General features: G+C 48.3%; 1 protein-coding gene across 1 annotated transcript; it reads right to left on the bottom strand.

The window, feature by feature from the left end:
• Nucleotides 1-23,839: 23,839 nt before the first annotated feature.
• LOC101102526 (keratin-associated protein 10-12-like) lies at nucleotides 23,840-25,895 on the bottom strand. The gene has a single exon (XM_027960710.3). The coding sequence runs from the start codon at nucleotides 25,743-25,745 to the stop codon at nucleotides 24,846-24,848; it is 900 nt and encodes a 299-aa protein (XP_027816511.1). The 5' UTR covers nucleotides 25,746-25,895; the 3' UTR covers nucleotides 23,840-24,845.
• Between the last annotated feature and the right edge of the window lie 1,456 nt (nucleotides 25,896-27,351).

Genomic DNA, 27,351 nt, shown 5'->3' with positions numbered 1-27,351 from the left:
TGCAAGCGGAACAGCTTTAGGCTTTTGGTCTGGAGACCTTTGTACAATATTTAAAATTGTTCAATAAAGATTTTCAGTGCTGGAATATTAGAAGATGCTGTTTTATGTTCGCCTCTGAGCTGTGAATGCATCTTGAGTGACCTCGTAGTCCCGACAGGGCACAGCGTGGCCACCTCGGTCTGCTAACACACACAGCCCCTGCAAGCTTACTAAGTGGATTCCTGAGAAACTCACCATCAAGGAGGCCACCATCTGCATCACTGACGCACCCATGCTGGATGCAGGCTTAAAGGAGGACGAATTCCAGCACCGGAAGACGAATAGTCAAGGGCACGTGACCTTAAGGCTTTTGATACCAAGCCCCAGCCCCTGAGGTCATCTTAGGGTCACAATTAGAACAACATAAAAAAGAGGGAGACACAGGTAAGGGGAAGTCGGGGAAAGGTTAAATAAGATGGAAGAGAAATTTACCTGAGCTTGAAGGTAGAGGTAAGGTGATGAGAGGGGAGTGGGTTGGAAGGAAGAGGATTTTGAGATGAAAGGGGCTGAGACACTTGTCACATGAAGCAATTTCCACATGCTGAGTGTCCTTCACCACAGCCTTGCCGATGGTATTGTCACCTCCACGTTCTATGCTGGCAAAGGGAGGCACAGAGAGGCTGAGTGACTTGCCTATGGTCACACAGCTGGTCCTAAAGGAAATCAACCCTGAATCCTCACTGGAAGGACTGATGCTGAAGCTGAAGCTCCAATACTTTGGCCACCCGATGCGAAGAGTCAACCCATTGGAAGAGACCCTAATGCTGAGAAATAGGGAGAGCAGGGGGAGAAGGGGGTAACAGAGGATGAGATGGTTGGATGGCATTACGGACTCAACGGACACAAATTTGAAGGTAGAGGAGAATTTGAGCACACTCTGGGGGATAGTGGAGGACGGGGAGGCCTGGCATGCTGCAGTTCTTGGGTCTCAAAGAGGCGAATACGACTTGGTGACTGAACAACAAACAACCACCACACAACCATGGTGATGAAGCTGGGACTTGAACTCAGCGGGGAGTCATCAGCCTGGCATGGGGATGGAAGTGGAAAGTCTGGGGAGTCCTCGACCCTCCCCTCCTCTCTGTGAGCGGGGGGATAGAGGGCTGGGACCACCTTGAGGCATAGTCCAGCTGGCCAGAGATGTACCCCAACATCAGGTGGTCAGACCAGACATCTGAGAGGGGCAATCTATGGGGCTGAGGTTTTATTTTTATTTTAAAGCAACCATGTAACAGAATGACAATATTTCATGACTCAAAGATAAAACAGAAGTCTCCGAAGACACTGTGAACTTTGAGGAGGCAACACAGGACCAAGGATGCCCCGGGAGGTGCTGAGGGGTGGGCGGAGCTCAGTGGAGGAGTTTGAGACTCACTGAGACGGCTTAGCTCTTTTCATCTCAGAGCTGCAGGAACTCACCCCAGAAACAGTGGGAATTTCCCAGGACACCTTAGTGAGTGACTAGTGGCTGAGCTGGGGTGGAAACCAGGATGTTCTTTCTTTCACATTCAGCTGTTTAGTACAGGCTTTGAGGGCTTGGCAGTCATCAGATCAGCTAACAGAGAGATGCCAGGCCCATGACTGGGCTGCCAGTGCGTGACCAAGCTGGGTATAGCCACTGGGGAGACCACACCCAGCCCCCCTCGTCTGGCCGCCTGGCTGGACATGTCGCAGGGAGGGTTATCTTCTCTTATTTGCAGAAGCATTCACAGGACTCTGGGTGGAGCAAAGGGGAGGTAGCTAGGCTTTTCACATGCCAGGCAAGCCCTTGTCCAGCACAGGGTGACCTCTGTGAGACAGAGCATCTCAATTAACCAGGAGGAAGTTTGTAAAGACTCTCCGCTGTTGGTGGGGACAGAACAGGTCACCCTAGAACTGCCCTGTTGACCTAAGTGTCAAATGTAGCTGAAGGTGCAAGAAGCTGATTGAAGAAAGGCCCTCTGAATTCCCTTTTCCTCCTGAAAGTGGGAGATAAAAGTCCCCTTTGAGGGGACTTCCACGGCGGTCCAGTGTCTTCCGAATCTAAATTTTGACTCCTTATTTTTTAAGGTCCCCCTCTCCCCATACAGGCTTCTCAAGTGGCTCAGTGGTAAAGAATCCACCTGCCAACGCAGGAGATGCAGGAGGCGTAGCTTCAATCCCAGGGGCAGGAAGGTCCCCTGGAGAAGGAAATGGCTACCCACTCCAGTATTCTTGGCTGGAAAATTCCGTGGACCGAGCAGCCTAGTGGATACAGTCCATGGGGTCGCAGAAGAGTCAGACAACGAAACGACTGTACACGTGCTCCCATATAGCAGATTATTATAAATAGCAAAGTATTGTGTACGCAGCATCAAGGACCACAAACGGGAGGCTGATGGCCACCATAGCGATTTGTTTTGCTAATAGAGCTACATCACAAACAAGACAAGAGAGAAAGAAGCAGGAAACAAAGTTCTACCACCAATATAACCACATCTTTATAAAAAGCAAACGATTCCTGCTATACCCAGCAGCACACATACACACAAAATACAGAAAAAGGATTTCTTAAAAAACACCCCAAAATCTCAACCGTGGTTCCCACTCCAGGAAGCAAGAATGTGGAGTAAGCTCTTTTCCCTCCTTTTAATAGGAACTGTGACTTGTAAGGCTGAAGAAATGCTCGAGCCTTGTCCTGAGCACTGGGCAAGCACGGCTCTTGCCCTTCATTGAGTCTGTCGACTGAAAAAGCACAACCTAAAAGTTGAGAATTATATTTTATCGGGGGACATACCGAGGGCTTACCTCAAGAGGCGGCCACTCAGATCGCTCTGAGAGACTGTTCCAAAGAGGTCAAGGAGGAGCCGGGATACATAGGAGTTTTTGCAATGAACTCCTATATAGTTGGCGGACATCCCTGCCTGTCCAGTGATTAAGAATTCGCCTTCCGGTGCACGGGGTGCAAGTTCAATTCCTAGTCTGGAAACTAAGATAGCTGGGGGCCAAAAAACCAGAACATAAAACAGAAACAATATTGTAATGAATTCAATAAAGACTAAAAAAAAATGGTCCACATCAAAGAAAAAAAATCTTTTTTTAAAAAAGAGCTATATAGTTGGAATATCAAAAGATTAATTAAAGAAAACCAGACATCTCAGGTTCATGATCTTAGTGCTTTTCTCTGTGTGGGAAGATGTGAGAGTCTGGGCTCACTGAAACCACTCCTTTGATGTGCCCCTTAACAATCATTGGGCTTCCCAGGTGGCTCAGTGGTAAAGAATCCGCCTGCCAGTGCAGGAGCCAAAGGAGCCCCAGATTTGATCCCTGGGTCGGGACAATCCCCTGGAGGAGGAAATGGCAATCCACTCTAGTGTTCTTGCCAGCCTGGCGGGCTACAGTCCATGGGGTCGCAGAGTCGGACGTGACTCAGAGACTCAGCACGCACAAGCACTTATTCTAGGGCCAGCATCCTGCTTTTCTCCATCCTGAGTCCCCTCGGGAGGCACAGGCAGGATGGCTGCAGTGGCTGCTGGCTTGATGGCCACAGCATCCTCCGTTTACCAGAAGGGTAGGGGACATTCTTCGTCCACAAGTCTAGAAACTTGCATTATGCAAAAGTGCCAGATATCTTCTCTGTGTGAGCGTGTGGGTGGATTTTTTTTTTTTTTTTTTTTTGGTGCCAGTCTGCTATGGTAGGACCTCAGCCAAATGGACTTCCCAAAGGCATACCTTAAAGTTTCCAAGATCCAATTCTTGGGGTAAGCAAAGCTTATCTAGGGTTATTTACCTGGTGATAGAAATGACTCTTTGAAAAGTCTCTCTACCACTGTGTCAACAGTGACTCCGAGTTAAAATGTAAATTATTAACACATTCTTATAGAGAAAGACACAGAAAGCCCATTAATGGTATCTCACAGTTACCTACACCATATTATTTTCCAGTTGCTCAATTTACTTACAACATGTAAAGGCTATGAGTGTCAAGAGAGGCGGGCAAGCAAAGATCAAATTTGCCTCACAGCTTTGCAGATTAGAAAGCAAATGGAAGGGCTCATATTTCAAAGAGTTTTCTTAGCGTCTATTGTCTTCTTGCCCAGGGAATCATGCAGGTTTAGAAAGATTCTTTCTGAGAACTGAAAAATCTCATTCTGGCCAGACATCTTCCCAAAGTCAGGCTAGATGTGCCCTTTCTGCCCTCTGGTGACTTGACAGAATTTGTTTATCTTTAAAGCTGGTTGCCACCTTCCCACTGCAGGTGCTAATAATCAACCAGAGTTAAGTGTTAAAGGAGTGGAATGGAATAGTCCAAGGACGTCATTGCACCTCTCTGGTTGCTAAGCAATGCCTCTTTTGCAGAGATGGATAAAACAGGTTGGGAGAGATACCAGAAAAGAAGCCTTCTGATTCCAGGTCGGCCCCATTCCCCCCTGGAAGGGGACAAGACAGGGGAGCCTCTCTCAGGGCCACCCACTCAAGAGGCATCATTGTCCTTTTTCATCCAAAGTCCTCAATTCAATGGAAGAGACCTTGAAGTCCCTGGGTGCGGCAGGTGTGTGTTACCAAGTGTAAGCCCTAGAGGAATCCCACCACATCCGCAGTCTCATCCTCTGCCATCCCCTGGTTACTGCCAGGATGACCTGTGTGGGCAGCCATGGGCTCCTTTGGTTTACTGGATTCTGATTGAGAAATGTCACTCAACCCTGGGGAGTTGGGGTGGGTGACTCTTAATCCCCAGATTCACTGATTGCAAGTTTTAGACATTTGCAGTGACTGTCAGCCTGGTGGGCTGCCACTGAAACCCCTTCTTGAGGCTTTCACAGTCAGTTCACCATACCATCTGAAACAGTCCCCAGAGCCGGAGGCAGGGCAGGAGGCAGAAGATGTGATCAGCTTTTGGACAGACAGACCAGGCTTTGGATTCCATCCAGCTCTGCTATGTATGTAGTGACTGCAGCCTGGGGCTGGGGTCATTCCAGGCCATTTCACCTTTCTTTAAAAAGTGGATATTTTTGCCTAGGAAACATGCTTGCACAGAAATATACATGAGGGTGTTTGTGACCACACTGTACCAATAACAACAGCAGAAAAGGAGGCCAGATGAAAATGGTTAATAAAAGTGAAAGTGAAAATGCTTGTCGCTCAGTTCAGCTCAGTTCAGTTCAGTCGCTCAGTCGTGTCCGACTCTTTGTGACCCCATGAATCGCAGCACGCCAGGCCTCCCTGTCCATCACCAACTCCTGGAGTTCACTCAAACTCATGTCCATCGAGTCAGTGATGCCATCCAGCCATCTCATCCTCTGTTGTCCCCTTCTCCTTCTGCCCCCAATCCCTCCCAGCATCAGGGTCTTTTCCAATGAGTCAGCTCTTCGCATGAGGTGGCCAAAGTATTGGAGTTTCAGCTTTAGCATCAGTCCCTCCAATCAACACCCAGGACTGATCTCCTTTAGAAGGGACTGGTTGGATCACCTTGTAGTCCAAGGGACTCTCAAGAGTCTTCTCCGACACCACAGTTCAGTCATGTCCAATTCTTTTTGACCCCATGGACTGTAGCCTTCCTGGCTCCTCTCTCCATGGGATGCTCCAGGTAAGAATACTGGGGTGGCTTGCCATTTCCTTCTCCAGGGAATCTTCTCAAACAAGGGATCAAACCTGGGTATCCTGCATTGCAGGCGGATTCTTTACCTTCTGAGTCACCAGGGAGAGGAATGTTGTTTCTCTGCATGTCTTGCATAATGAAATACGACTCAAGCATTAAGAACAAGATATATCTATGTTTGTCAACATGGGAAAGAAGCCCTTAATATTTTACCAAGGGGAGCAGATTAATTTTAAGTACATTGAAAAACCCTATGTGTCTACCCAACAGTCCCACTACTGAGCATATATCCTGAGAAGACGAAAATTCAAAAGGACACATGTACCCCAATATTCACTGCAGCATTTTTTACAGTGGTTAGGACATGGAAGCAACACAGATGTCCATCGACAAATGAATGGATATAGAAACTGTGGTACATATACCAAAATGGAATGTTACTCAGTCATAAAAATGAACACATTTGAGTCAGTGCTAATGAGGTGGATGAACTTAGATCCTATTATACACTCTGAAACAAGTCAGAAATAGAAAAACAAATATCGTGTATTAACACATATATATGGAATCTAGAAAGATGGTACTGATGAGCCTATTTGCAGGGCAGCAATGGAGACGCCTGGAGAAGGCAATGGCACCCCACTCCAGTACTCTTGCCTGGAAAATCCCATGGACGGAGAAGCCTGGTAGGCTGCAGTTCATGGGGTCGCTAAGAGTCGGACATGATTGAGCGACTTCACTTTTTTCACTTTTCACGTCCATGCATTGGAGAAGGAAATGGCAACCCACTCCAGTGTTCTTGCCTGGAGAATCCCGGGGATGGGGGAGCCCGGTGGGCTTCTGTCTATGGGGTCACACAGAGTCGGACACGACTGAAGCGACTTAGCAGCAGCAGAATGGAGACGCCTAGGACTTCCCAGGTGGTACTAGTGGTAAAGAACCCACCTACCCAGGCAGGAGATGTAAGAGACACGGGTTCAATCCCTGGGTTGGGAAGATCCCCTGGAGGAGGAAATGGTAACCTACTCTCATATTCTTGCCTGGAGAATCCCATGGATAGAGGAGCTTGGCAGGCTACACAGTCCATAGGGTCGCAAAGAGTGAGACACGACTGAAGTGACTTGGCACACAATGAAGACATAGACATAGAGAACAGACTTACAGACATAGGGTCAGGGGTAAGAAGGACAGGATGGGACTAATGGAGAGAATAGCATGGAAACATATACATTAACATAGATAGCCAGTAAATAGATAGCCAGTGGGAGTTTGCTGTATGACTCAGGGAACAGGGCTCCGTGACAACTTAGAGGGGTGGGATGGTGAGGGAGGTGGGAGGGAGACTCAAGAAGGAGGGGACATATGTATACCTATGGCTGATTCATGTTGATGTATGGCAGAAATCAACACAATATTGTAATTATCCTTCAATTAAAAATACATAAATAAGAAAAAGATCTATGTGTGTATGGATAGACATGTGTCTGTTGTGAATGAAAAATGTTGCTTTCCATATCAGTAAACAAAGGAGGTTACAGCCGTCAAATCTTCTCATTACAGCTGCCCCGACAGTGAGCCCTGAGGGGACTCAGGATGGAGACAAATGGTCTGCCCACTGCCAAGCCCTCAGCCACTGCAGCACCCCCTCTCCCAACTGCAGATGCTGAGGGGATTCAGGATGGAGAAAAGCAGGATACTGGCCTCAGATAGCTGATGTTTCCCATCAAAGGAATGATTTCAAGGAGCCCAGACTCCTATATCCTCCCATACATGGAAAAGTGCTAAATTGCTTAACCTGAGACATCTGGTTTTCTTTAATCAGCAGTCATCTTTTGATGTTCCAACCACCTGGTCTTTGTTGCAAAGCTCCTACATATCCTGGCTCCCTGCCTGGCCTCTTTGGAGTAGTCAGAGTGATCTGAGATGCTGGGTCCTGGGCTTGAAGTTTGCAGAATGTCCATTGAATAAAGCATAATTCTCAACTTTCAGGTTGTGCATTTTTTCCAGTTGACACTATAATACTAACCAGTCAATATTAAAGGGAATCAACCCTGAATAGTCACTGGAAGGACTGATGCTGAAGCTGAAGCTCCAATTCTTGAGCCACCTGATGCAAAGAGCCAACTCACTGGAAAAGACTGTGATTCTGGGAGATATTGAGGGCAGAAGAAAAAGAGGGCAGCAAAGGATGAAATGGTTGGTCAGCATCAGCGACTCAATGGACATGAATTTGAGCAAACTCCAGGAAACAGTGAAGGACAGGGAAGCTCAGAGTGCTGCAGTCCACAGCGTTGCAGAGTCGGACACAACTTAGGAATTGAACAACAGCAACAATGTATATACTATGAGCAATCATACAAGTGTGAAATACTGAGCTATAAAAGGTGGTGGCTAACTAATACCTATAGTTTACTCCGATTGTCTAAAACAAGACATTTAAAGTACTTATTTGTCATCAGAATCCAAACAAGGCTTGTATAAGGCACATGGGTGATGCTGCCCTTAAGTCCCTTTTGGGACTTCCCTGGTGGTCCAATGGTAAAGAATCCACCTTCCTAAGCAGAGTACACATGTTCGATCCCTGATCCAGGAAGATTCCACATGACATGAGGCAACAACTACTTAGCCCACAGTTTGGAGCCCAAGAGTTGCAACTGCTGAACCCCTCACAGCTCTGCGACAAGAGAAGCCGCCACAATGAGAAGCCTGCGCACTGCAATTAGAGAGTAGCCTCTGCCGCCCAGAATTAGAGAAGGCCTGTGTGCAACAGTGAAGACCCAGCACAAGCAAAAATAAAGACATGTTTTAAAAGTCCCTTCTGGTTTGTAGCAGTTCTTATAGCATGCAATCACTAAAGAAACTCAGTTATTGTCCTGGAGAGTTTTCTGCATTGTTCTTTAAAATAATCCTCCATCCCCTATATTTCTTATAAAATGGGAGACCTGTGGAAAGGCTAAAATGCAGCTTCCACTCCTGTGGTGAGAACACTTCACAGGAGTTGTGTGCTCCCAAGTGCATCATGGTGAGGAGATGTCAGGGCTCATCCCTGGGGACTGTTGTCAACCTGTTCCCATCAGCCTTTCAGCTCAGTTTCAGTCACCACTGAAAGTCTGGTCTTAGATCTGTTATATCACCGGGCATTGGAAGGTGGCGACTGGCTAAGCTTATCAACTCATCTACATTTTTAACCTGGAATTCTTCTATAAAGGACTTTCCTTCGATGCCTGTTTTGTTACCCCAAAATGCTCTTTTTACAGAGAAGCCCAGATATATGATTTATTCTGTCCTTTTAATCAATTTCCAGAATTATTTTTTGGTTTCCTAGTAACTTCTACAGATCTCTAACTATACACATACATGCTTATAAATGTATATATATATGTGTGTGTTCTTGTGTATATTTATACGTGTATATATCTATACTTTGGCCACCTGGTGTGGAGAACTGACTCACTGGAAAAGATTCTGATGCCAGGAAAGATTGAAGGCAGGAGGAGAAGGGGACAACAGAGGATGAGATGCTTGGATGGCATCACTAACTTGATGGACACGAGTTTGAGCAAGCTCCCAGAGTTGGTGATGGACAGGTACAATGGGGTGGCAAAGAGTTGGACACAACTGAGAGACTGAACTGAACTGAACTGAAGTGATATCCATATGGGCTTCCCTGATGGCTCAGCAGGTAAAGAATCCACCTGCAATGCAGGAGACAAGTTCAATCCCTTGTTTGGAAAGATCCCCTGGAGGAGGGCATGGCAACACACTCCAGTATTCTTGCCTGAAAAATCCCATGGACAGAGGAGCTTTGTGGGCTACAGTCCAAAGGGTCACAAAGAGTTGGACACGATTGAGTGATTAAGCATACAGCATACACATAAAATTCAGTGTATCTTATGCATTTTTCTGGATTTTTATATAATTGGTGTTTCACTCTATACAGGAGCTATTCTTTAGCAGAATGAAGCTACTCTTTCTTCAGCAGGCATCAGTGTGAGCCCCTTCAGGTTGGCTCCTGTGTCCCTTTCATATAGTCTCAAGAGTCTTTGATAGCTTCCTTCCTTTGGGGCTCAAGGTGTCCCAGACTCACTGAGCTTTCCCCCCCTCCCAGCACCCAACCACTGATCCAGGCAGCACCTGTTTTTTTCAGTGGAAAATGAGACTTAGCAATCACATCCCAGATGTTCAAGCTGGATTCAGAAAAGGCAGAGGAACCAGAGATCAAATTGCCGACATCTGTTGGATCATTGAAAAAGCAAGAGAATTAAAAAAAAAACACATCTACTTCTGCTTAACTGGTTACTCTAAAGTCTTTGACTGTGTGGATCACAACAAACTGTGGAAAATTCTTCAAGAGATGGGAATACCAGACCACCTGACATGCCTCCTGAGGAATCTGTATGCAGGTCAAGAAGCAACAGTTAGAACTGGACATGGAACAACAGACTGGTTCCAAATAGGGAAAAGAGTACGTCAAGGCTGTATATTGTCACCCTGCTTATTTAACTTACATGCAGAGTCCATCATGAGAAATGTTGGGCTGGATGAAGCACAAGTTAGAATCAAGATTGCTGGGAGAAATATCAATAACCTCAGATATGCAGATGACACAAACCTTATGGCAGAAAGTGAAGAACTAAAGAGTCTCTTGATGAAAGTGAAAGAGGAGGGTGAAAAAGTTGGCTTAAAACTCAACATTCAAAAAATGAAAATCATGGCATCTGGTCACATCACTTCATGGCAAATAGATGGGAAAAAATGGAAACAGTGACAGGCTTTATTTTCTTGGGCTCCAAAATCAGAGCAGATAGTGACTGCACCCATGAAATTAAAAGACACCTGCTCCTTGGAAGAAAAGCTATGACAAACCTCCACAGCATATTAAAAAGCAGAGATATTACTTTGCCAACAAAGGTCTGTCTAGTCAAAGCTATGGGTTTTCCATTAGTCATGTACAGATGTGAGAGCTGGACCATAAAGAAGGCTGAGCACCGAAGAACTGATGCTTTTGAACTGTGGTGTTGGAGAAGACTCTTGAGAGTCCCTTGGACTGCAAAGAGATCTAACCAGTCCATCCTAAAGGAAATCAGTCCTGAATATTCATTGGAAGGAGTGATGCTGAAGCTGAAGCTCCAATACTTTCACCGCCTGATGTGAAGAGTCGGCTCATTCAAAAAGACCCTGATGCTGGGAAAGATTGAAGGTGGGAGTAGAAGGGGACAACAGAGGGTGAGATAGTTGGATGTCATCACTGACTCAATGGACATGAGTTTGAGCAACTTCTGGGAGTTGATGAAAGAAAAGGAAGACTGGTGTGCTGCAGTCCATGGGGTCACAAAGAGTCAGACATGACTGAGCCACTGAACAACAACAACAACAAGGCTACAAGGATGCCATTGCTTCCAGGTCCTTTGCTGCAGATGGAGGTGCCCAGATCCTAGGTTTCCTAGGGAGCTCTCTTGGGATCAACAGTTGTTGAGGGAGAGGGAGAGGACTGGACTCAGGAAAAGTTAGCCTATGATGCAGTCAGTGACTCCAGAGGCAGCTCTCCAGCTGGGAGGGTCTTTCAGTGCCGTCCTGTGTTGCAGACCCAGAACAGGCCTTTATTGCCCTGAATCAGGAATTAGATGTGAGCTTTGGGACTTCCCTTGTGGTCCAGTGGCTAAAACTTCATTCTCCCAATGCAGGGGGCCCAGATTCAATCCCTGGTCAGGGAATTAGATCCCACATGCCTCAACTAAAGATTCTGCATGTTGCAGCTAAGACCTGGTGCAGCCAAATAAATAAGTAATAAAAATTAAAGCTTTAGATGTGAGTTGTCCTGAGAAGGGGGTCTGACCTTGGTCAAGAAAATCATCTTCAACTGAGGCATCTCCCAGAAAGGGATGACAGGTGACTTCAACCGTCTTCTAATTTTTCTAATTCTCTCTTCAACAGTGTCTAATATTCTGTTTGAATGAGTTTTAAATTTCTACTACTTGATCTTTTGTTTCTAGAAGTGCTATTTGTTTTCCCAAAGCCTGTTCCTTTCTCTATTTTGAAAGACATTCACTCTGTTTGTTACTGAACCTAACTCAGGTCTGCTCACCCTGTGTACAGCAAGACCAGTCTACCAACACCAGGTTGTGGTGAAGGAAAGTCCAGCGTTTATGGCAGGTGCCAAGCAAGCAGTCCAGGTAGCTAGTGCTTAAAAGATCCCAATTCCGCCAAAAGCTTTGAGGAAAATATATTTTTAAAAACAAGGTGAGGGAAGAGGGTTGTTGGGGGTGTGATCAGCTCATGGATGACCTTCTGAGAAATGGTGGTGGTGAGGTAATCAGGAGTCAACATCATCAGCCTTCTGGATCTAACTGATCTGGGGTCTCCATGCTTGTGGGAAGCACACAGTTAACTTTTCCCACCTACTGGGGGTTTCAGAATCAGCAAAACAGCTCAAAGGACATGGCTCAGAATATCATCTATAGCCCTTAGGAGGAACTAAAGGTCCTTGACTTTGTTTATTGGCTAAACTATTATTATTTTGTCTTACTTGACTGCTTTCCTTTGTTTCTGCATTTTCTCACTTCTTTATACTTTGACAAAGTTATGCTCTGATTAAATTTATACTTTGAAGTTTTTCTACAAACAAAAGGCACGTGCAGACATGGTGGGTGTGTGCCCTGTTCTAGCAATGCCCCATAGGTTCCTGGCTGGTTACATATTTTCATAATTCTGTTTTATTTCTCTAAATACAAGCAAATAATTAAAAATAAATGTTTTTTTCTCTTATAACATGCTGTACATTGCATCCCGAGGACTTATTGTTGTATAAGAAGAACTTTATACCTTTTGATCCCCTTAACCCATTTTGCCTACACCTCTTCCCACCTCTGGAAACCACCAATCTCTTTGCATCTATGAGATTTTTTTACTCTTAGATTCCACATATAAGTGATTATACAGAATTTCTTTCTCTGATTTATTTCACTGCTCATAGTTATTTTAAGCTTTCAGTCTGATGGCTCCAATATCTGGGTCACTTTGAGTCTAGTTGTGTTGATTGCTTTATCTGTTGACAATGAATTCATATTTTTCCCCTGCTTTTTTGAATGTCTTCCAAGTTTTGTTGAATATCAGATGTATGCATGCTCCGTTGCTCAGACAAGTCTGATTCTCTGGGATATCATGGACTGTAGCCCACCAGATTCCTCTGTCCATGGGATTTCCCAGGCAAGAATACTGGGATGGGCAGCTATTTTCTTCTTTAGGGGATCTTTCTGACCCAGTGATCGAACTGAAGTCTCCTGCACGGGTGGGCAGGTTCTCTACTGCTGAGCCAGCAGGGAAGCCTTTGAATATCAGATAGCATGTGTTAATTTGTGGTTGCTGATGTTCAGCTCTTAAGTCATGTCTGACTCTTTGTGACCCTATGGACTGCAGCATCCCAGACTTTCCCGTCCTTCACCGTCTTCTGGAGTTTGCTCAAGTTCATGTCCATTGAGTTGATGATGACTTCCAACCATCTCATCCTCTGTAGCTCCCTTCTCTTCCTGCCCTCAATCTTTCCCAGCATCACAGTCTCTTTCAATGAGTCGGCTCTTCATATCAGGTGGCCAAAGTATTGGAGCTTCAGCTTCAGCATCAGTCCTTCCAATGAATATTCAGGGTTGATTTCTTTTAGGATTGACTGATTTGATCTCCTTGCTATCCAAAGCACTCTCAAGAGTCTTTTTCAACACCACAGTTCAAAAGCATCGATTCTTTGGTGCTCAGCCTTTTTATGGTCCAACTCTCACATCTGTACCTGACTACTGGAAAAACCATAGCTATGACTAGACAGACCTTTGTTGGCAAAGTGACGTCTCTGATTGTTAATACGCTGTCTAGGTTTTAAATGGACAGAAGCAGTGTTTCCTTCTGGCAATGGGTATGCCTTGGCTCTGCTTTTCTCAGGTCATCAGTGTTTGGGCAGTGGTTTGCATCACACTGCCTTGACCTTGGTCTGGGTTTTGTTATTCCTGAGGACCTCAGGGTACCAGTGACTTCAGATTCCTGTAGGGAGCTGTCAGCACCTTGTGTTTAGGAGAAGGGCTGTGGACACAGTGTTTTTGCTCTGTTTTACATTTTCAGCTTCCCCTGCATTCCTGTCACACAGAAGTGACCTCTACACCTGTCTGCCTATCCCTGGTGAAGACTGATGCTTCTCAGGGAGCTGTGCTGGCCAGGCTGGAGCCAGGAAGGTGGAGGACTCTCTGGTTTGGGTCCAGGGTCAGCCTTGGAAGGCCCTGTGTGTCTGGGGCTGAGGGGTGAGACTTTCTCAGATCTGCCTCTTCCCGCTGGGATGGCCTTATTCCCCTTTTTGTGTGCAGTGTGAGTCTCTCTGGCCTCCCTGTTGGTCATCCTTTAGGCCCCAGCTAAGACCTGAATCCAGACCTGTTTTCCACCCTACCTCCCTCAGAGAAAGGGGAAGTCCACCCCCATCCACAATGTGAGTCTTGAGTGGCGGCCATGGGTGGGGACACACCCTCCCCCACCCACCACCCACCAAGGACCCTCCACCTTCAGCTGAGCCATCAAAAGGGCTCTTTGAGGAGGGTCCTCTGTACTTAAGGTTGGTATTCACCTCCAAGAAGAAAACTTCAGAATATGTGGAGATAAAACAGGACAGGCTGCATTGAGATAGCATGGTTTATTTGGCTCACATGGGGTGTGGTTTCCTTCAGGAGACAGAGAAGGACCCTGGGAACCAGAGCTTCCTGGCAGTGGGTAGGGGGAATGCACCAGTCCACAGAAGGGTCCAGATCATCCTGCCACGTTCTCACCCAGGTTCAGAGGTTGGTCGATCATGCTTTTCATCTGCCACATTCAGAACCTGGAGGCCCACTGGGGACTTGTGCTGGGAGGGGTATAGGAGTGATCTGGTCTGCACTGGGAGCAGCTGGGAGGAGGCTCGTGATCACAAGCAGGAAGCGGTGCTACAGGAGATGGGTCTATAGACCAGGGTGGGGCGGGAGGGCTGGTAGCACCCGGAGGACTGGCAGGAGGGGGCCACCAGCACAGCCGGCCTGTAGCTCACGGGCAGGCACACAGAGGACTGGCAGGAAGGAGTCACACACAGGGTGGGCTTGTAGGTCACTGGCAGACATATGGCTGGCCTGTAACTCACGGGCACGCAGGTCGCCTGGCAGGTGCTGGATGTGCTGCAGATTGGTTGGCAGAGGCTGGACGTGAAATAGGACGTGTGGCAGGGACTGGACGTGCTGCAGGATGGCTGGCAGGAGCTGGGCACGCAGGCAGCCTGGAAGCCTGAGGAGCAGCTTGTGTGGCACATGGTGGTGTGGGGTTGGCTGGTGTCTGGAGGAGAGCTGGGATGTCTGCAGTCTGCCTCCCTCGGCAGCTTTTATACCCAGGCTGTGGGCGTCCCAGCAACAAAAACACAACTGTTGACTTCCTTGTGATTGTTGCTACAGTGATTCCCCAACATCTTATTACCCTGGGACACGCTTTCCTATGCTATTTTCCTCTATAAATTCGTTTGCCTTTGAGGTCAGTTCCTCCTTCTGTAAACAGGATGTTCTAGTTTGCCTTTCCATGGGGTTCACATTGTTTCTCCAGGTAATCACTGTGCACGGGGCACCTCAGAATCAACTCAGAGTATTGTATCCTTTTACTCCTTTTTATCTCATGCCGTCAATGAAGACTTTGAGGCCATGGTGTATTTTGAGCTTTTATTTGCACTTTGAAACAGGAGTCTGCAAACTGAAAACTGCAAACTGCAAACTGCAAGGGGCAAGTCTGTCCTGCTGCCTGCATGTGAATGAAGTGTTCTGGGGCATAGACACGCTCATGTATTTAATGTGTCTACGGCCGCTTTTCCCTATAATGTTGCGTCGTCGTGAGAGAGACCAGGTAGCTGCAAAGCCTGAGATGCTTACTATCTGCCCTTTACAGAAAATTTGTCAGCTTCTGCCTTATTGTAATCATGCAAGAACTGATTTGCTGAGGCAGCAGGTTATTCTGCGTGCTGGCAATAGAGACATCCAGGCTCATGAGCCGTTCAGGTCAATGGATAAATGAGTGAATGAAAAATCAATGCATGAAATCACTCCAGAGGGGGCTGAAACCCAGAACGGAAAGTGAGTTCAGCAGAGAAGTGGGTGCTGGTTGGTGGTCTGTGGGACTCTGGTGATGCTGAGCAGGCGGTGGGTACAGTAAAGGGTCAGGGGTAGTGGGTGCTCCAGGCAGAGGCAGCAAGTTTGGGGGGGGGGGTGAAGAATCTGCTGCAGAAATGGGCATGTTCCAGGAGCAGTGGGAAATCCCACAGTGTGGGGTGCCAGGGAGCCAGTGTAGGGGGACAGATTCAGATTACAGAGCCTGAGGATCAGACAGCACAACCTGGGTTCTGGAAGAAGAAGGAGTCTGTGAACTTGAAGACATGTCAGTCCTAAGACATGTCCCAATCTGAAGAAGAGGGACAAAGAGTTAAGAAAAATGAAGAGGGTCTTTGAGACCATATCAGAAAAGCTAACATGCAAGTAATTTCAACCCCAGAAGGAGAAAAGAACGACACTGAAGCCTAAGCATATTTTGAAGAAATAAGGGATAAAATTCCCCAATTGTGATTAGGAAAATTCCAATTTACAGATCCAAGAATCATACACTGCCCCTAAGTCCCACTCCACTGGGCACAATGTAAAAACCAGATTGCAGGGTGAGACCGAAGAGCTTCAGTGCCTCTCCGTTCTCAGGGGTGGAACCTGCATGCATTACAGGACCTTCCAGGTCTTTCTGACTGGATATCTGTGTTGCTGGCCCCTTGAATGGTGGCAGGGTTGATGACTGTTTGGTTCTGAGACAGTCCATGTAAAATGCTTAGCTCAGCCCTGGCATGAACTGGAACCCGGTTGTTATGATTATGGCAATAACATGGCCACAGCCCCCAGTGAGGAGCCCACCCTGAGGAAGAACCTTCTGGACGAGGTGCAGTGAGTGTGACTGTGCTTATGTGGACAGAGGACAGGGTAGTTAAATTGGGGGAAGACCTTGAAAATCACCATGTGGGGGCCCAGTCCTGGCCTGACGGCCCTTTCCCATCTGACCCAGGCTCCAATTCCAGATCCCAGGGCCACTGGGTCACTGTCAGCCTCCCGCTGAGGGAGCTTCCTGAACTGAGTCACAGCAGCTGGAGGCTCCAGGAAGAGACCCTCGGGGGGAGGAGGAGGAAAAACAACAGGCAGCCACCAGGAAGACACCCAGTCCCTCATTGCCAGGACGCCACAGCCTGGGTATAAAAGGTACCCTGGGGAGGGAGCCTCCAGACCAGCCCTGTCCTCTGTCCTGACCCCTCCCAGCCTCACACCACCATGTGTGACAATAGCTGCCCTGCGAGCTGCCAGCCGACTTGCTGTGTGCCCAGTTCCTGCCAGGAGACTTGCTGTGTGCCCAGTTCCTGCCAGCCAGCCTGCCCTGCTCTCTGTTGCCCTGCCCTGGGCTGCCGAAACCCCTGTGGTGCCTCCCGCGTGGCTCTGCTGTGCCGGCCAGCCTGCTGTGTGCCCAGCCCCTGCCAGGCATCTTGCTGTGTGCCTCTGAGCTGCAAGCCTGTCCTGTATGTCCCCATGTGCTACAAGCGCATCGTGTATGTGATCCCCTCCTGCCAGCCTTCCAGGTTCTGCCAGCCCTCCTACCCTTCCCTGGTCTGCAGACCCGTCCCCTGAAGCGTCCCTTCCTGCTTCTGAGCCCATGACCTGTAAAACCCCTGCTCCATGTACAGGGTCAGAATCAGTGGGCCCTCTGACCTCCCATGAGGCGGCCCAGACATTGTTGTCTTCACACCTCCCAGACCCGACTAGACCGTGTTGCAGCAAGGCTGCCTGGTCCCAACCAGCTAGGCTGAGGGACTCACCCATCAGTATCTCCCAGCCCTTGCCCAGGTCATCCCCATGGTGCCCACACTGGCTGGTCCAGGTTCTGAGGCCTCCAGCATCACAGGCCTAATAAACATCAGAGTGCAGTGCTCACTGAGCATATGATGTCTCTCCTGTAGTGTCTTTCCCTAAAATGCTTCCTCTGGGGGTGGTTCCCCAAGATCCTCAAAGTCCTTCTGCAGAGAAGGCCAGGTCACAGATGGCCATGCTGGTGACCGAGCACGCAAAGGTGATTTCTCGGCTGAGGGTCAAGCTCCCAGTGCTCAGCCATAGGGATCACACTGTCCCCTGAACTTATGAGGTCAGTCCTCACTCTGCTCTGTGTTCAGTTCAGTTCAGTGTCGCTCAGTTGTGTCCGGCTCTTTGCAATCCCATGGACTGCAGCACACCAGGGCTACCTGTCAATTGCCAACTCCTGGAGTTTACTCAGACTCATGTCCATTGAGTCAGTGATGCCATCCAGCCATCTCATCCTCTGCTGTCTCCTTCTCCTCCTGCCTTCAAGAAGTCAGTTCTTCACATCAGGTGGCCAAAGTATTGGAGTTTCACCTTCAGATCAGCCCTTCCAATGAATATTCAGGATTGATTTCCTTTAGGATGCACTGGTTGGAACTCTGCAGTCCAAGGGGCCCTCAAGAGTCTTCTCCAACACCACAGTTCAGCACTGTGGTGCATCAATTCTTCAGCACTTTCTTTATAGTCCAACTCTCACATCCATACATGACTACAGGAAAAACCATAGCTTTGACTAGACGGACCTTTGTTGGCAAAGTAATGTCTCTGCTTTTTAATATGCTGTCTAGGTTGGTCATAACTTTTCTTCTGAGTAAGCGTCTTTTAATTTCATGGCTGCTGTCACCATCTGCAGTGATTTTGGAGCCCCGCAAAATAGTCAGCCACTGTTTACACTGTCTCCCCATCTATTTGCCATGAAGTGATGGGACCAGATGATCTTAGTTTTCTGAATGTTGAGCCTCAAGCCAACTTTTTTACTCTCCTCTTTCACTTTCATCAAGAGGCTCTTCTTCACCTTCTGCCTTGACGGTGGTGTCATCTGCATATCTGAGGTTATCAATATTTCTCACGGCAATCTTGATTCCAGCTTGTACTTCATCCAGCCCAGCGTTTCTCATGACGTACTCTGCATATAAGTTAAATAAGCAAGGTGACAATATACAGCCTTGACATACTCCTTTCCCTATTTGGAACCAGTCTGTTGCTCCATGTCCAGTTCTAACTGTTGCTTCTTGACCTGCATACAGATTTCTCAGAAGGCAGGTCAGGTGGTCTGGTATTCCCATCTATTGAAGAATTTTCCAGAGTTTGTTGTGATCCACACAGTCGAAGTCTTTGGCATAGTCAATACAGAAGAAATAGATGTTTTTCTGGAACTCTCTTGCTTTTTCCATGATCCAGTGGATGTTGGCAATTTGATCTCTTATTTCTATGCCTTTTCTAAATCCAGATTGAACATCTGGGAATTCACAGTTCACATATTGTTGAAGCCTGGCTTGGAGAATTTTGAGCATTATTTTACTAGCGTGTGAGATGAGTGCAATTGTGCTCTGTAGATTGAGAGGAGTCACTAACTGCCTGAACTGACCCCTTCTAGGTAAAAAGTTTTCTGCTCAGCAACTGATATGTATCCCCCAGTCTTCCAGCCCCTGCCAGTCTAAATGGAAACCAGATGCTTCTCTGACAAGTATGGCCCCTCTCCCTCCCTTTGTGAGGTCCATGGACGTTCCCCCGAGATGCCCACATCTGACCCCACGACCTGTGATAAATCCCCTTACATGGACAGCACAGCAACTTTGTGGATGAGAATAAATTAAGGGCCTTGTAATGGGAGGTGGTTCTGAGTCATACGGGTGGACTTGGGAGAGGGGACAGGAGATGTGGTCACTGAAAGGGAGGCCACAGGGAGAGGAAAGCAAGATGCCAGGCCACAGGCCGAGGATATGGTGGCTGAAGGAAGATAAGGAAGCTGAGGGAGATAAGGAAGAGATTCTGCCCCGAGGCCCTGGGTTGGGTCAGACAGTCCATCTGTGACCGTGGCCAGTGAGACTCGCTCCTGAGCCCACCTCCACAGCTGAGAGGTGACACCTTGGTGCTCTTTCAGCTGTATGCTCCTGGTTACTTGTTAGGGCAGCCACAGTAAAGTCCAGTGTCGTGGCCCCAGGAAGGGGTGCGCCTCCCTGGAGGACTCTGTCACACTCCTGGTGACCCCCTGAGAGCCCCTCACTTGCCTGCAGAGGACGTACCTGCCCATCCCTCCTCCTCAGGAGGGTGGGGGGACATGGCACAGCTCTCTCCAGGGGCAGCTCTTGACCTTGGCCCCCACATGCCTGGACCCCTGTAGCACAGGCACCCTCTTGGCCTCTCCACCCTCTGCTGGGGCTGGAGCAGGGGAGGGTCTGGAGAAGATTCCTGTGGCTGTAAGGCACCCAGACTGGGTACCGTGTTCAACACCATGTGTGGTCTCATGGACTGGAGGCCAGACTCAGAAATCAAGGTGTGGGCAGGCTGGTCCCTTCTCAGGGTGATGAGGGAAAATCCATCCTCTCTCCTGGCTCCTGACATCTCTGTGGTTCCTTGACTTGCACAGGCATCACCCTGACCTCTGCCGTCATCTTCACAGCATCTTCCCTCTGTGATACCTGTGTGTCCGGAGTTCCTTTGTTCATGCGGACACAGTTGTGTGTCTCTGGATTAAAGCGCACCCCGTTGGCCTCATTTTAACTAGATCACAACTTACTCCTTGGAAGAAAAGCTATGACAATCTTAGTATATTAAAAAGCAGAGACATCACTTTGCTGACAAAGGTCCATATAGTCAAAGCTATGGTCTTTCCAGTAGTTATGTACAGATGTGAGAGTTGGACCATGAAGAAGTCTGAGCACCGAAGAGCTAATACTTTCAAATTGCGGGGCTGGAGTACACTCTAGAGAGTCCCTTGAACAATACAATCAAACCAGTCAATCCTAAACGAAATTAACCCTGAATATTCATTGGAAGGACTGATGCTAAAGCTCCAATAATTTGGCCACCTGATGTGAAGAATTGACTCATTGGAAAAGACCCTGATGCTGGGAAAGATTTGAGAATTCTGCCTACTGGACACTTGATGAACTCACTGTGCACAAAGATCCCGTCCCGTCTGGAATCCTGGCAGTTATAGGAAGAATGTGCAGGCCCAAATGTGGGGTGCCCGTGATATTCCTAGAAGGGGAAGCCTGGCCCTGGAGCCAGAGAGCTGCCCCAGGAAGTGGCAACTCAGCCCCTGTGGTGTGAATGTGGGCCCTGGAAGAGAAAGGGCACTGGGGCCATTCTAGGGAGGGGTGGGGGCTCCCCAGAGAAGGAAGCCATTGAGACACCAGCATTCCAGGGACAACCATTTGGGAACCAAGGAAGAGTCTTAAAAGGAGTGCCATCAGGGCATCCTTCCTGTCAGAAGGCACAGACCCAGAAACTCCCATCACTATGATGTCACATGACTGTGAAGATGTGAAGAGGGGACTCTAAGAGCACCCACCGCCTGGCACTGCCTCAGTACCCTTCCATTCAAACCAAACCTCCCGCCAGGCCTGTTTATCTTCCCCAAGCCAGGCATTTGATGTCACGTCCCACCTTTCTGCTGCCCTCCCTACCACCCCCAGGAGGGCACCACTGTGCTGCCCACCAGGTGGGAGAGGAAGTCTTCCCAGGTTGCTCTGGTTCACAGGATGCCTTTGGGGTTGCGATGGTCCCTGTCTTAGTCACATGGATGATCAGGGCGTCACAGTGATAGAGAGGCTCACCTGAGACCTGAATAATCTCGGAGCATTTAGAATTGTCACTTTGTTACTAAGGTGAACTCCATAAACGTCTTTCACCAACTCTCTCCTCCCAGGTCAGCGCTGCGGCCTGACCCATGTGGACACACGGCACCAGCAGTGGCCTGCTTTGGCGCTTAGTGTCATGTCATGTCATGTCATGTCATGCTTAGCACATGCGGTCTTCATGTGTGCCTGTGTTGTGCTGTTCATGGAGACACCGCTATCCGGTCAGGAACCCCACAGATGCCCTGCTCATCTCGACGGACAACTCTGGCTTTGGTGTGGGTTGTAGATTCTGCTTTCCAAGTGTGTCAGTGTAGCTGCACCTCACTTTTCTTGGGTTGAGGTGAAGTAAAACCTTCTCTATGTCTTCTTAACTCTCTGTGCAATGAAGAGTCCACCAAGGCCTTTGCCCGCTTATCTATGGAGATGGTTCTATTTTATTAAAATTGAAATGAACAGGTAAAGGGTACAGTTTAGTTCAGTTCAGTTGCTCAGTTGTGTCTGACTCTGCGACCCCATGGACTGCAGCACACCAGGCTTCTCTGTCCATCACCAACTCCTGGAGCTTACTCAACCTCATGTTTATTGAGTCAGTGATGACATTCAACCATCTTATCCTCTGTTGTCCCCTTCTCCTCTGTTGTCCCCTTCTCCTCCCGCCTTCAATCTTTCCCAGCAACAGAGTCTTTTCCAATGAGTCAGTTCTTTGCACCAGGTCTCCAAAGTATTGGAGTTTCAGCTTCAGCATCAGTCCTTCCAATGAATATTCAGGACTGATTTCCTTTAGGATGGACTGGTTGGATCTCCTTGAAGTCCAAGGGACACTCAAGAGTCTTCTCCAACACCACAGTTCAAAAGCATCAATTCTTCGGGGCTCAGCTCTTGTCACAGTCCAACTCTCACATCCATACACGACCACTGGAAAAACCATAGCCTTGATTAGATGGACCTTTGTTGGCAAAGTAATGTCTCTGTTTTTTAATATGTTATCTAGCTTAGTCATAACTTTCCTTCCAAGGAGTAAGCGACTTTTAATTTCATGGCTGCAATCACCATCTTCAGTGATTTCGGAGCCCAAAAACATAAAGTCTGACACTGTTTCCCCTGTTTCCCCATCTATTTCCCATGAAGTGATGGGACCAGATGCCATGATCTTCGTTTTCTGAATGTTGAGCTTTAGGCCAGCTTTTTCACTCTCCTCTTTCACTTTCATCAAGAGGCTCTTTCGTTCTTCACTTTCTGCCATAAGAGTGGTGTCATCTGCATATCTGAGGTTATTGATATTTCTCCTGGCAATCTTGATTCCAGCTTGTGCTTCATCCAGCCCGTCATTTTGCATGATGTACTCTGCATGTAAGTTAAATAAGCAGGGTGACAATATACAGCCTTGACACTCCTTTCCCTGTTTGGAACCAGTCTGTTGTTCCATGTCCAGTTCTAACTGTTGCTTCCTGACCTGCATACAGATTCCTCAGGAGGCAGGTCAGATGGTCTGGTATTGCCATCTCTTTAAGAATTTTCCAGAGTTTGTTGCAGACTACACAGTCAAAGGCTTTGGCATAGTCAATAAACAGAAGTAGATGTTTTTCTGGAACTCTCTTGCTTTTTTGATGATCCAGTGGATGTTGGCAATTTGAATTCTGGTTCCTCTGCCTTTTCTAAATCTAGTTTGAACATCTGGAAGTTCACAGTTCACGTATTGTTGAAGCTTGGCTTGGAGAATTTTGAGCATTATTTTGCTAGCATGTGAGATGAGTACAACTGTGTGGTAGTTTGACCATTCTTTGACATTGCTGTTTTGGGGATTGGCATGAAAACTGACCTTTTCCAGTCCTGTGGCCACTACTGAGTTTTCCAAATTTGCTGGCATATTGAGTGCAACACTTGAGGATTTGAAATAGCTCAGCTGGAATTCCATCACCTCCACTAGCTTTATTCATAGTGATGCTTCCTAAGGCCCACTTGACTTCACATTCCAGGATGTCTGGTTCTAGGTGAGTGATCACACCATCGTGGTTATCTGGGTCGTGAAGACCTTTTTTGCATAGTCCTTCTGTGTATTCTTGCCACCTCTTCTTAATATCTCCTGCTTCTGTTAGGTCCATACCATTTCTGTCCTTTATTGAGCCCATCTTTGCATGAAATGTTCCCTTAGTATCTCTAATTTTCTTGAAGAGACCTCTGGTCTTTCTCATTCTATTGTTTTCCTCTTTTTCTTTGCACTGATCACTGAGGAAGGCTTTCTTATCTCTCCTTTTATTCTTTGGAACTCTGCATCCAAATGGGTATATCTTTCCTTTTCTCCTTTGCCTTTGATCACTTGACAGTGATTAAGACCATCCCCAACCAAAAGAAATGCAAAAAGGCAAAAATGGTTATCTGAGGAGACTTTACAAATAGGTGAGAAAAGAAAAGAAGCTAAAGGCAAAGGAGAAAAATGGTACTTGTCTTGAGTAAACTCAGGAAAGAGATTTACGAGTTGAGGCAGGACACCTGTTTACCAGTCCTCTTAGGGTTTTGCTCCATTCCCTCTTTCCTGGATGGAACTGAGCTGGGGTGGGGATAGTATCCCCTGGGGAGATGCCTTCAGTTCCTGGTCCCTCTTGCCCCAGCCACCACTGTTCTCCTGCTCCTATGGGCCTCATCAGTCTGTTTCTGGTGGGGGATAAGTAGTTGACTGGTGCTGACTGGTGCCCACTTCCTCTATTGCTAATGTCCACTAAGACTGCAGGCTCTTTCTCCCCTACTGTCCTGAGGGTTTGTTCACAAGGCGTCTCTTTTGTTCTGTCCCTCCTCGGTCAGGCTTTGAAACCTTGAGTAGAATGAGTGATGTCTAAATTGACACTGCACCCCCTTGGAGCCCCCAGAATCTCCTCCTCAGTGTTGGCACGTCTCTCCAACAGCACTTACCCTGGACTCTCCGATCCAGACCCAGGAGGGTTTCTGCTGCTCCCCAAGTCACCCTCAACCTGCATGGGCAGGGGGAGGAACCCAGGGCCCACTCAGGATCTGAGCCTTCTGCACCCACACCCGCCTCCATGTCAGCCTTGAAGGGCCGTCCACTGCAGGGAGAGTGAGCCTGGGGTAGGAAGGGACATAGAATGTGTGAATGGCACCAGCTTTCAGATCCTGTTGTTTCTCAGCTGCTTTGAACTCGGATGGGAGAATGTGTCTTTACTGCCTGGCTTCTGCCAGCAGAGCACCTACAGGCCATATTTGGAGGGGCTGAGGGGGCCCAAGGGAGGAGGCCAAAACAGACATGGGTCCATATTTCCTGACACAAACGCTTTATTCATTAGAGCAGCTGATGTTTGTCATATGGGATTCAAGCAGCCTGTCCTGCAGAGGAGGCTCCTGGGGCCCCACAGTCCACCCTGTCAAGGGCTTTCTGAGATGCCTGCCAAGTTCGAATCCTCTCTGGGCAGCAGCTGCGTGTCCAACTTTGGGAGAGGGGAGGTCCTGGCGCCAGCAGAGGGGCTCCTGGAGCTTGGGAGAGAGACAGCAGCTTGTGGAGGGCGGGTGATTGGCCGGTCAGCAGCAGAGCTCCGGGGCTGAGGTGGGGATGCCGCAGGCCAGGCGGGAGCATGCAGGCCGGCAGAGCAGGGACACAGAGGAGGCTGGGCGGCAGCAGCTTGGCTGGCAGGAGGAGGTGGGCACACAGCAGGCGAGGCGGCACGCAGGGCGGCAGAGGAGGGACACAGAGGAGGCCGGGCGGCAGAAGCTGGGCTTGCAAGAGGAGGCGGGCACACAGCAGGTGGGGCCGCACACGGGGCGGCACACAGGACGGCAGAGGAGGGACACGGAAGAGGAGGGTCTGCAGCAGGATGAGGGGGCTGAGCAGGGGGAGGTCTCACAGCACACGGGCCTGCAGCAAACAGGTGTACAGCAGACAGGCCTGCAGCAGACGGGCTCACAGCAGGCCTGCTGGCAGCAGGAGGAGGTGCAGCAGGAGGGCTGGCAGCTGGACTGCTGGCAACATGAGGAGGTTGAGAAGGGGGAGGCCTCACAGCAGACAGGCCTGCAGCAGACAGGTGTGCAGCAGACAGGTGTACAGCAGACAGGCCTGCAGCAGACGGGCCTGCAGCAGACAGGCTCACAGCAGACAGGTTCACAGCAGGCCTGCTGGCAGCGGGAGGAGGTGCAGCAGGAGGACTGGCAGCTGGACTGCTGGCCACATGAGGCTGGGCAGGAGCTGCTGCAGGCTGGCTGGCAGCAGGGGCTGGACTCACAACTCACTGGGGCGCAGAGGAGGGTCAGGCGGGGGGCCGAGGTGCAGCAGCTGGGGGCACAGCAGGGGGGCTCGCAGCAGCTCTCTGGACAGTCATCCACCTGCCAGGAGGAGCCGGTGCAGGAGTCACAGGATCCAGGCAGGCAGATCCGGCTGCTGTAGCTCAGGTCGCTGGAGCAAGCAGACAGGTTAGAGAAGGCCATGGTGGAGGTGGTACGGCTGGAGGAGGTGTAAGTGTGTGTGAGTGTGTGAGTGAAGTGCTGAGGGTGTCTGCTTTTATACCCGCCCTGAGTATGCGCGTGGCCCTGGTCGGAGGCTCCCACGCTCTCCCTTCCTTGTTGCTGTTTGGAGCTGACCCTCATTAGGGCTGCTGTGTTTTCTACAATTAGCTTTTACTCATTAAACATGTGAGTACGTTGCAAGAGTCTGTTTTCCCATCTGTTCTTTGTTTGGCTCCAGAAAACTTGTGGAGGATGCAAGACGCAAGTTTCTGCTGAATGCCTGCCAGGGTTCTTAAGTCACGTTCACGGAGGGAGGGGCTGAGCGTGAGACAAGTTCCCAGCCACTGCAGCCGCTCCCACTTCACGCCAGCCTTGACAGTGTGAGAATACATAGGGAAAGATGCCTAGCTTTACCGCAGCCCAAACTATACCTAAGAGCATTACTAAGAAGATAAGTTGCGAGCGAAATAGAAAACTTGACCAAAGAACACACACAACATATATCCACTGGGACCCGAGAGGTGTAAGCAAGAAACTCAGAGCTATAGACTGAATTACCACTCTTTCTGGATCAATCCATCCCTGATGTAACTTCAATCAGAACCCAAAAGAAATATTTTTGGCATATAAAGTGAAGATATTGAACTGCTAGAAAATATTTGCAATGTAAAAGTTGAAAGCCTTTACAACTAAAGCAGGATATGATACAATAGAATCAAACACAAGCACACAGTCCATTCAAATTTCCAATCAACATTTGAAAAGCTACTGGATATCACTGATAATTAAAAGGCTCTAAATTAAAACACAAATATCCCACCTGCAAGATCAGCCAAGATTTACAACACTGGTAACACCCAGTGCTGCACAGTCTGAGGTCCTCACTCTTCTTTAAAAATTAGTTAACTTTTCGCTGAGCTGGGTCTTTGTTGCTACATGTAGGCTTTCCCTGGTTGTGGCAAACGGGGCTTACTTTTTGTTGCAGTGGGCAGGCTGCTCTTGGCAATGGCTTATCTTATTGAGGAGCACTGGCTTTAGGACATATGGGCTTTGGTAGTTGTGGCACGTGGGCTAGTCCCAGACCAGGGATTAAATTTATGTTCTTTGCATTGGCAAGTGGATTGTTAACCACTGGATCACCAGGGAAGCTCTAGGGGCCTCCCTGTTAGAAATCCTTAACAGGTACGTTTTTTTTTTTATTACATGTAACAAATAATATAAAATTAACCATTTTAAAGTGTTCGATTCAGGGACATTTAGTACAGTCACAACACTGTACAACTATGACCACTATCTAGTCCCGGGACATTCCCAAAAGGAAATCTTGTAGTATTGGGTAGACCCTCCCCAGTCCCTGTCAAGCACCGCTCTGCTTTCTGTCTCTATGACTTTGGCTGTTCTGCTCATTTCATGTAAAAGGAATCACACAATAGGTGGCCTTTTGTGTCTGACTCCAACTTGGCATACATGTGGCATACATGTGTGCTTGATCCTTTTTTATGACAGGATAACATTCCTCATAGAAATAGACAACATTTTATTTACCCATAAGTCGATGAACATTTGGGCCATTTATACCTCTTGGTTA

The sequence above is a fragment of the Ovis aries genome, chromosome 1 (assembly GCF_016772045.2).
Source record: "Ovis aries strain OAR_USU_Benz2616 breed Rambouillet chromosome 1, ARS-UI_Ramb_v3.0, whole genome shotgun sequence".
Taxonomy (NCBI): domain Eukaryota; kingdom Metazoa; phylum Chordata; class Mammalia; order Artiodactyla; family Bovidae; genus Ovis; species Ovis aries.
Note: the sequence above shows the minus strand (reverse complement) of the source record. Positions and strands in the feature narration are given on the sequence as shown.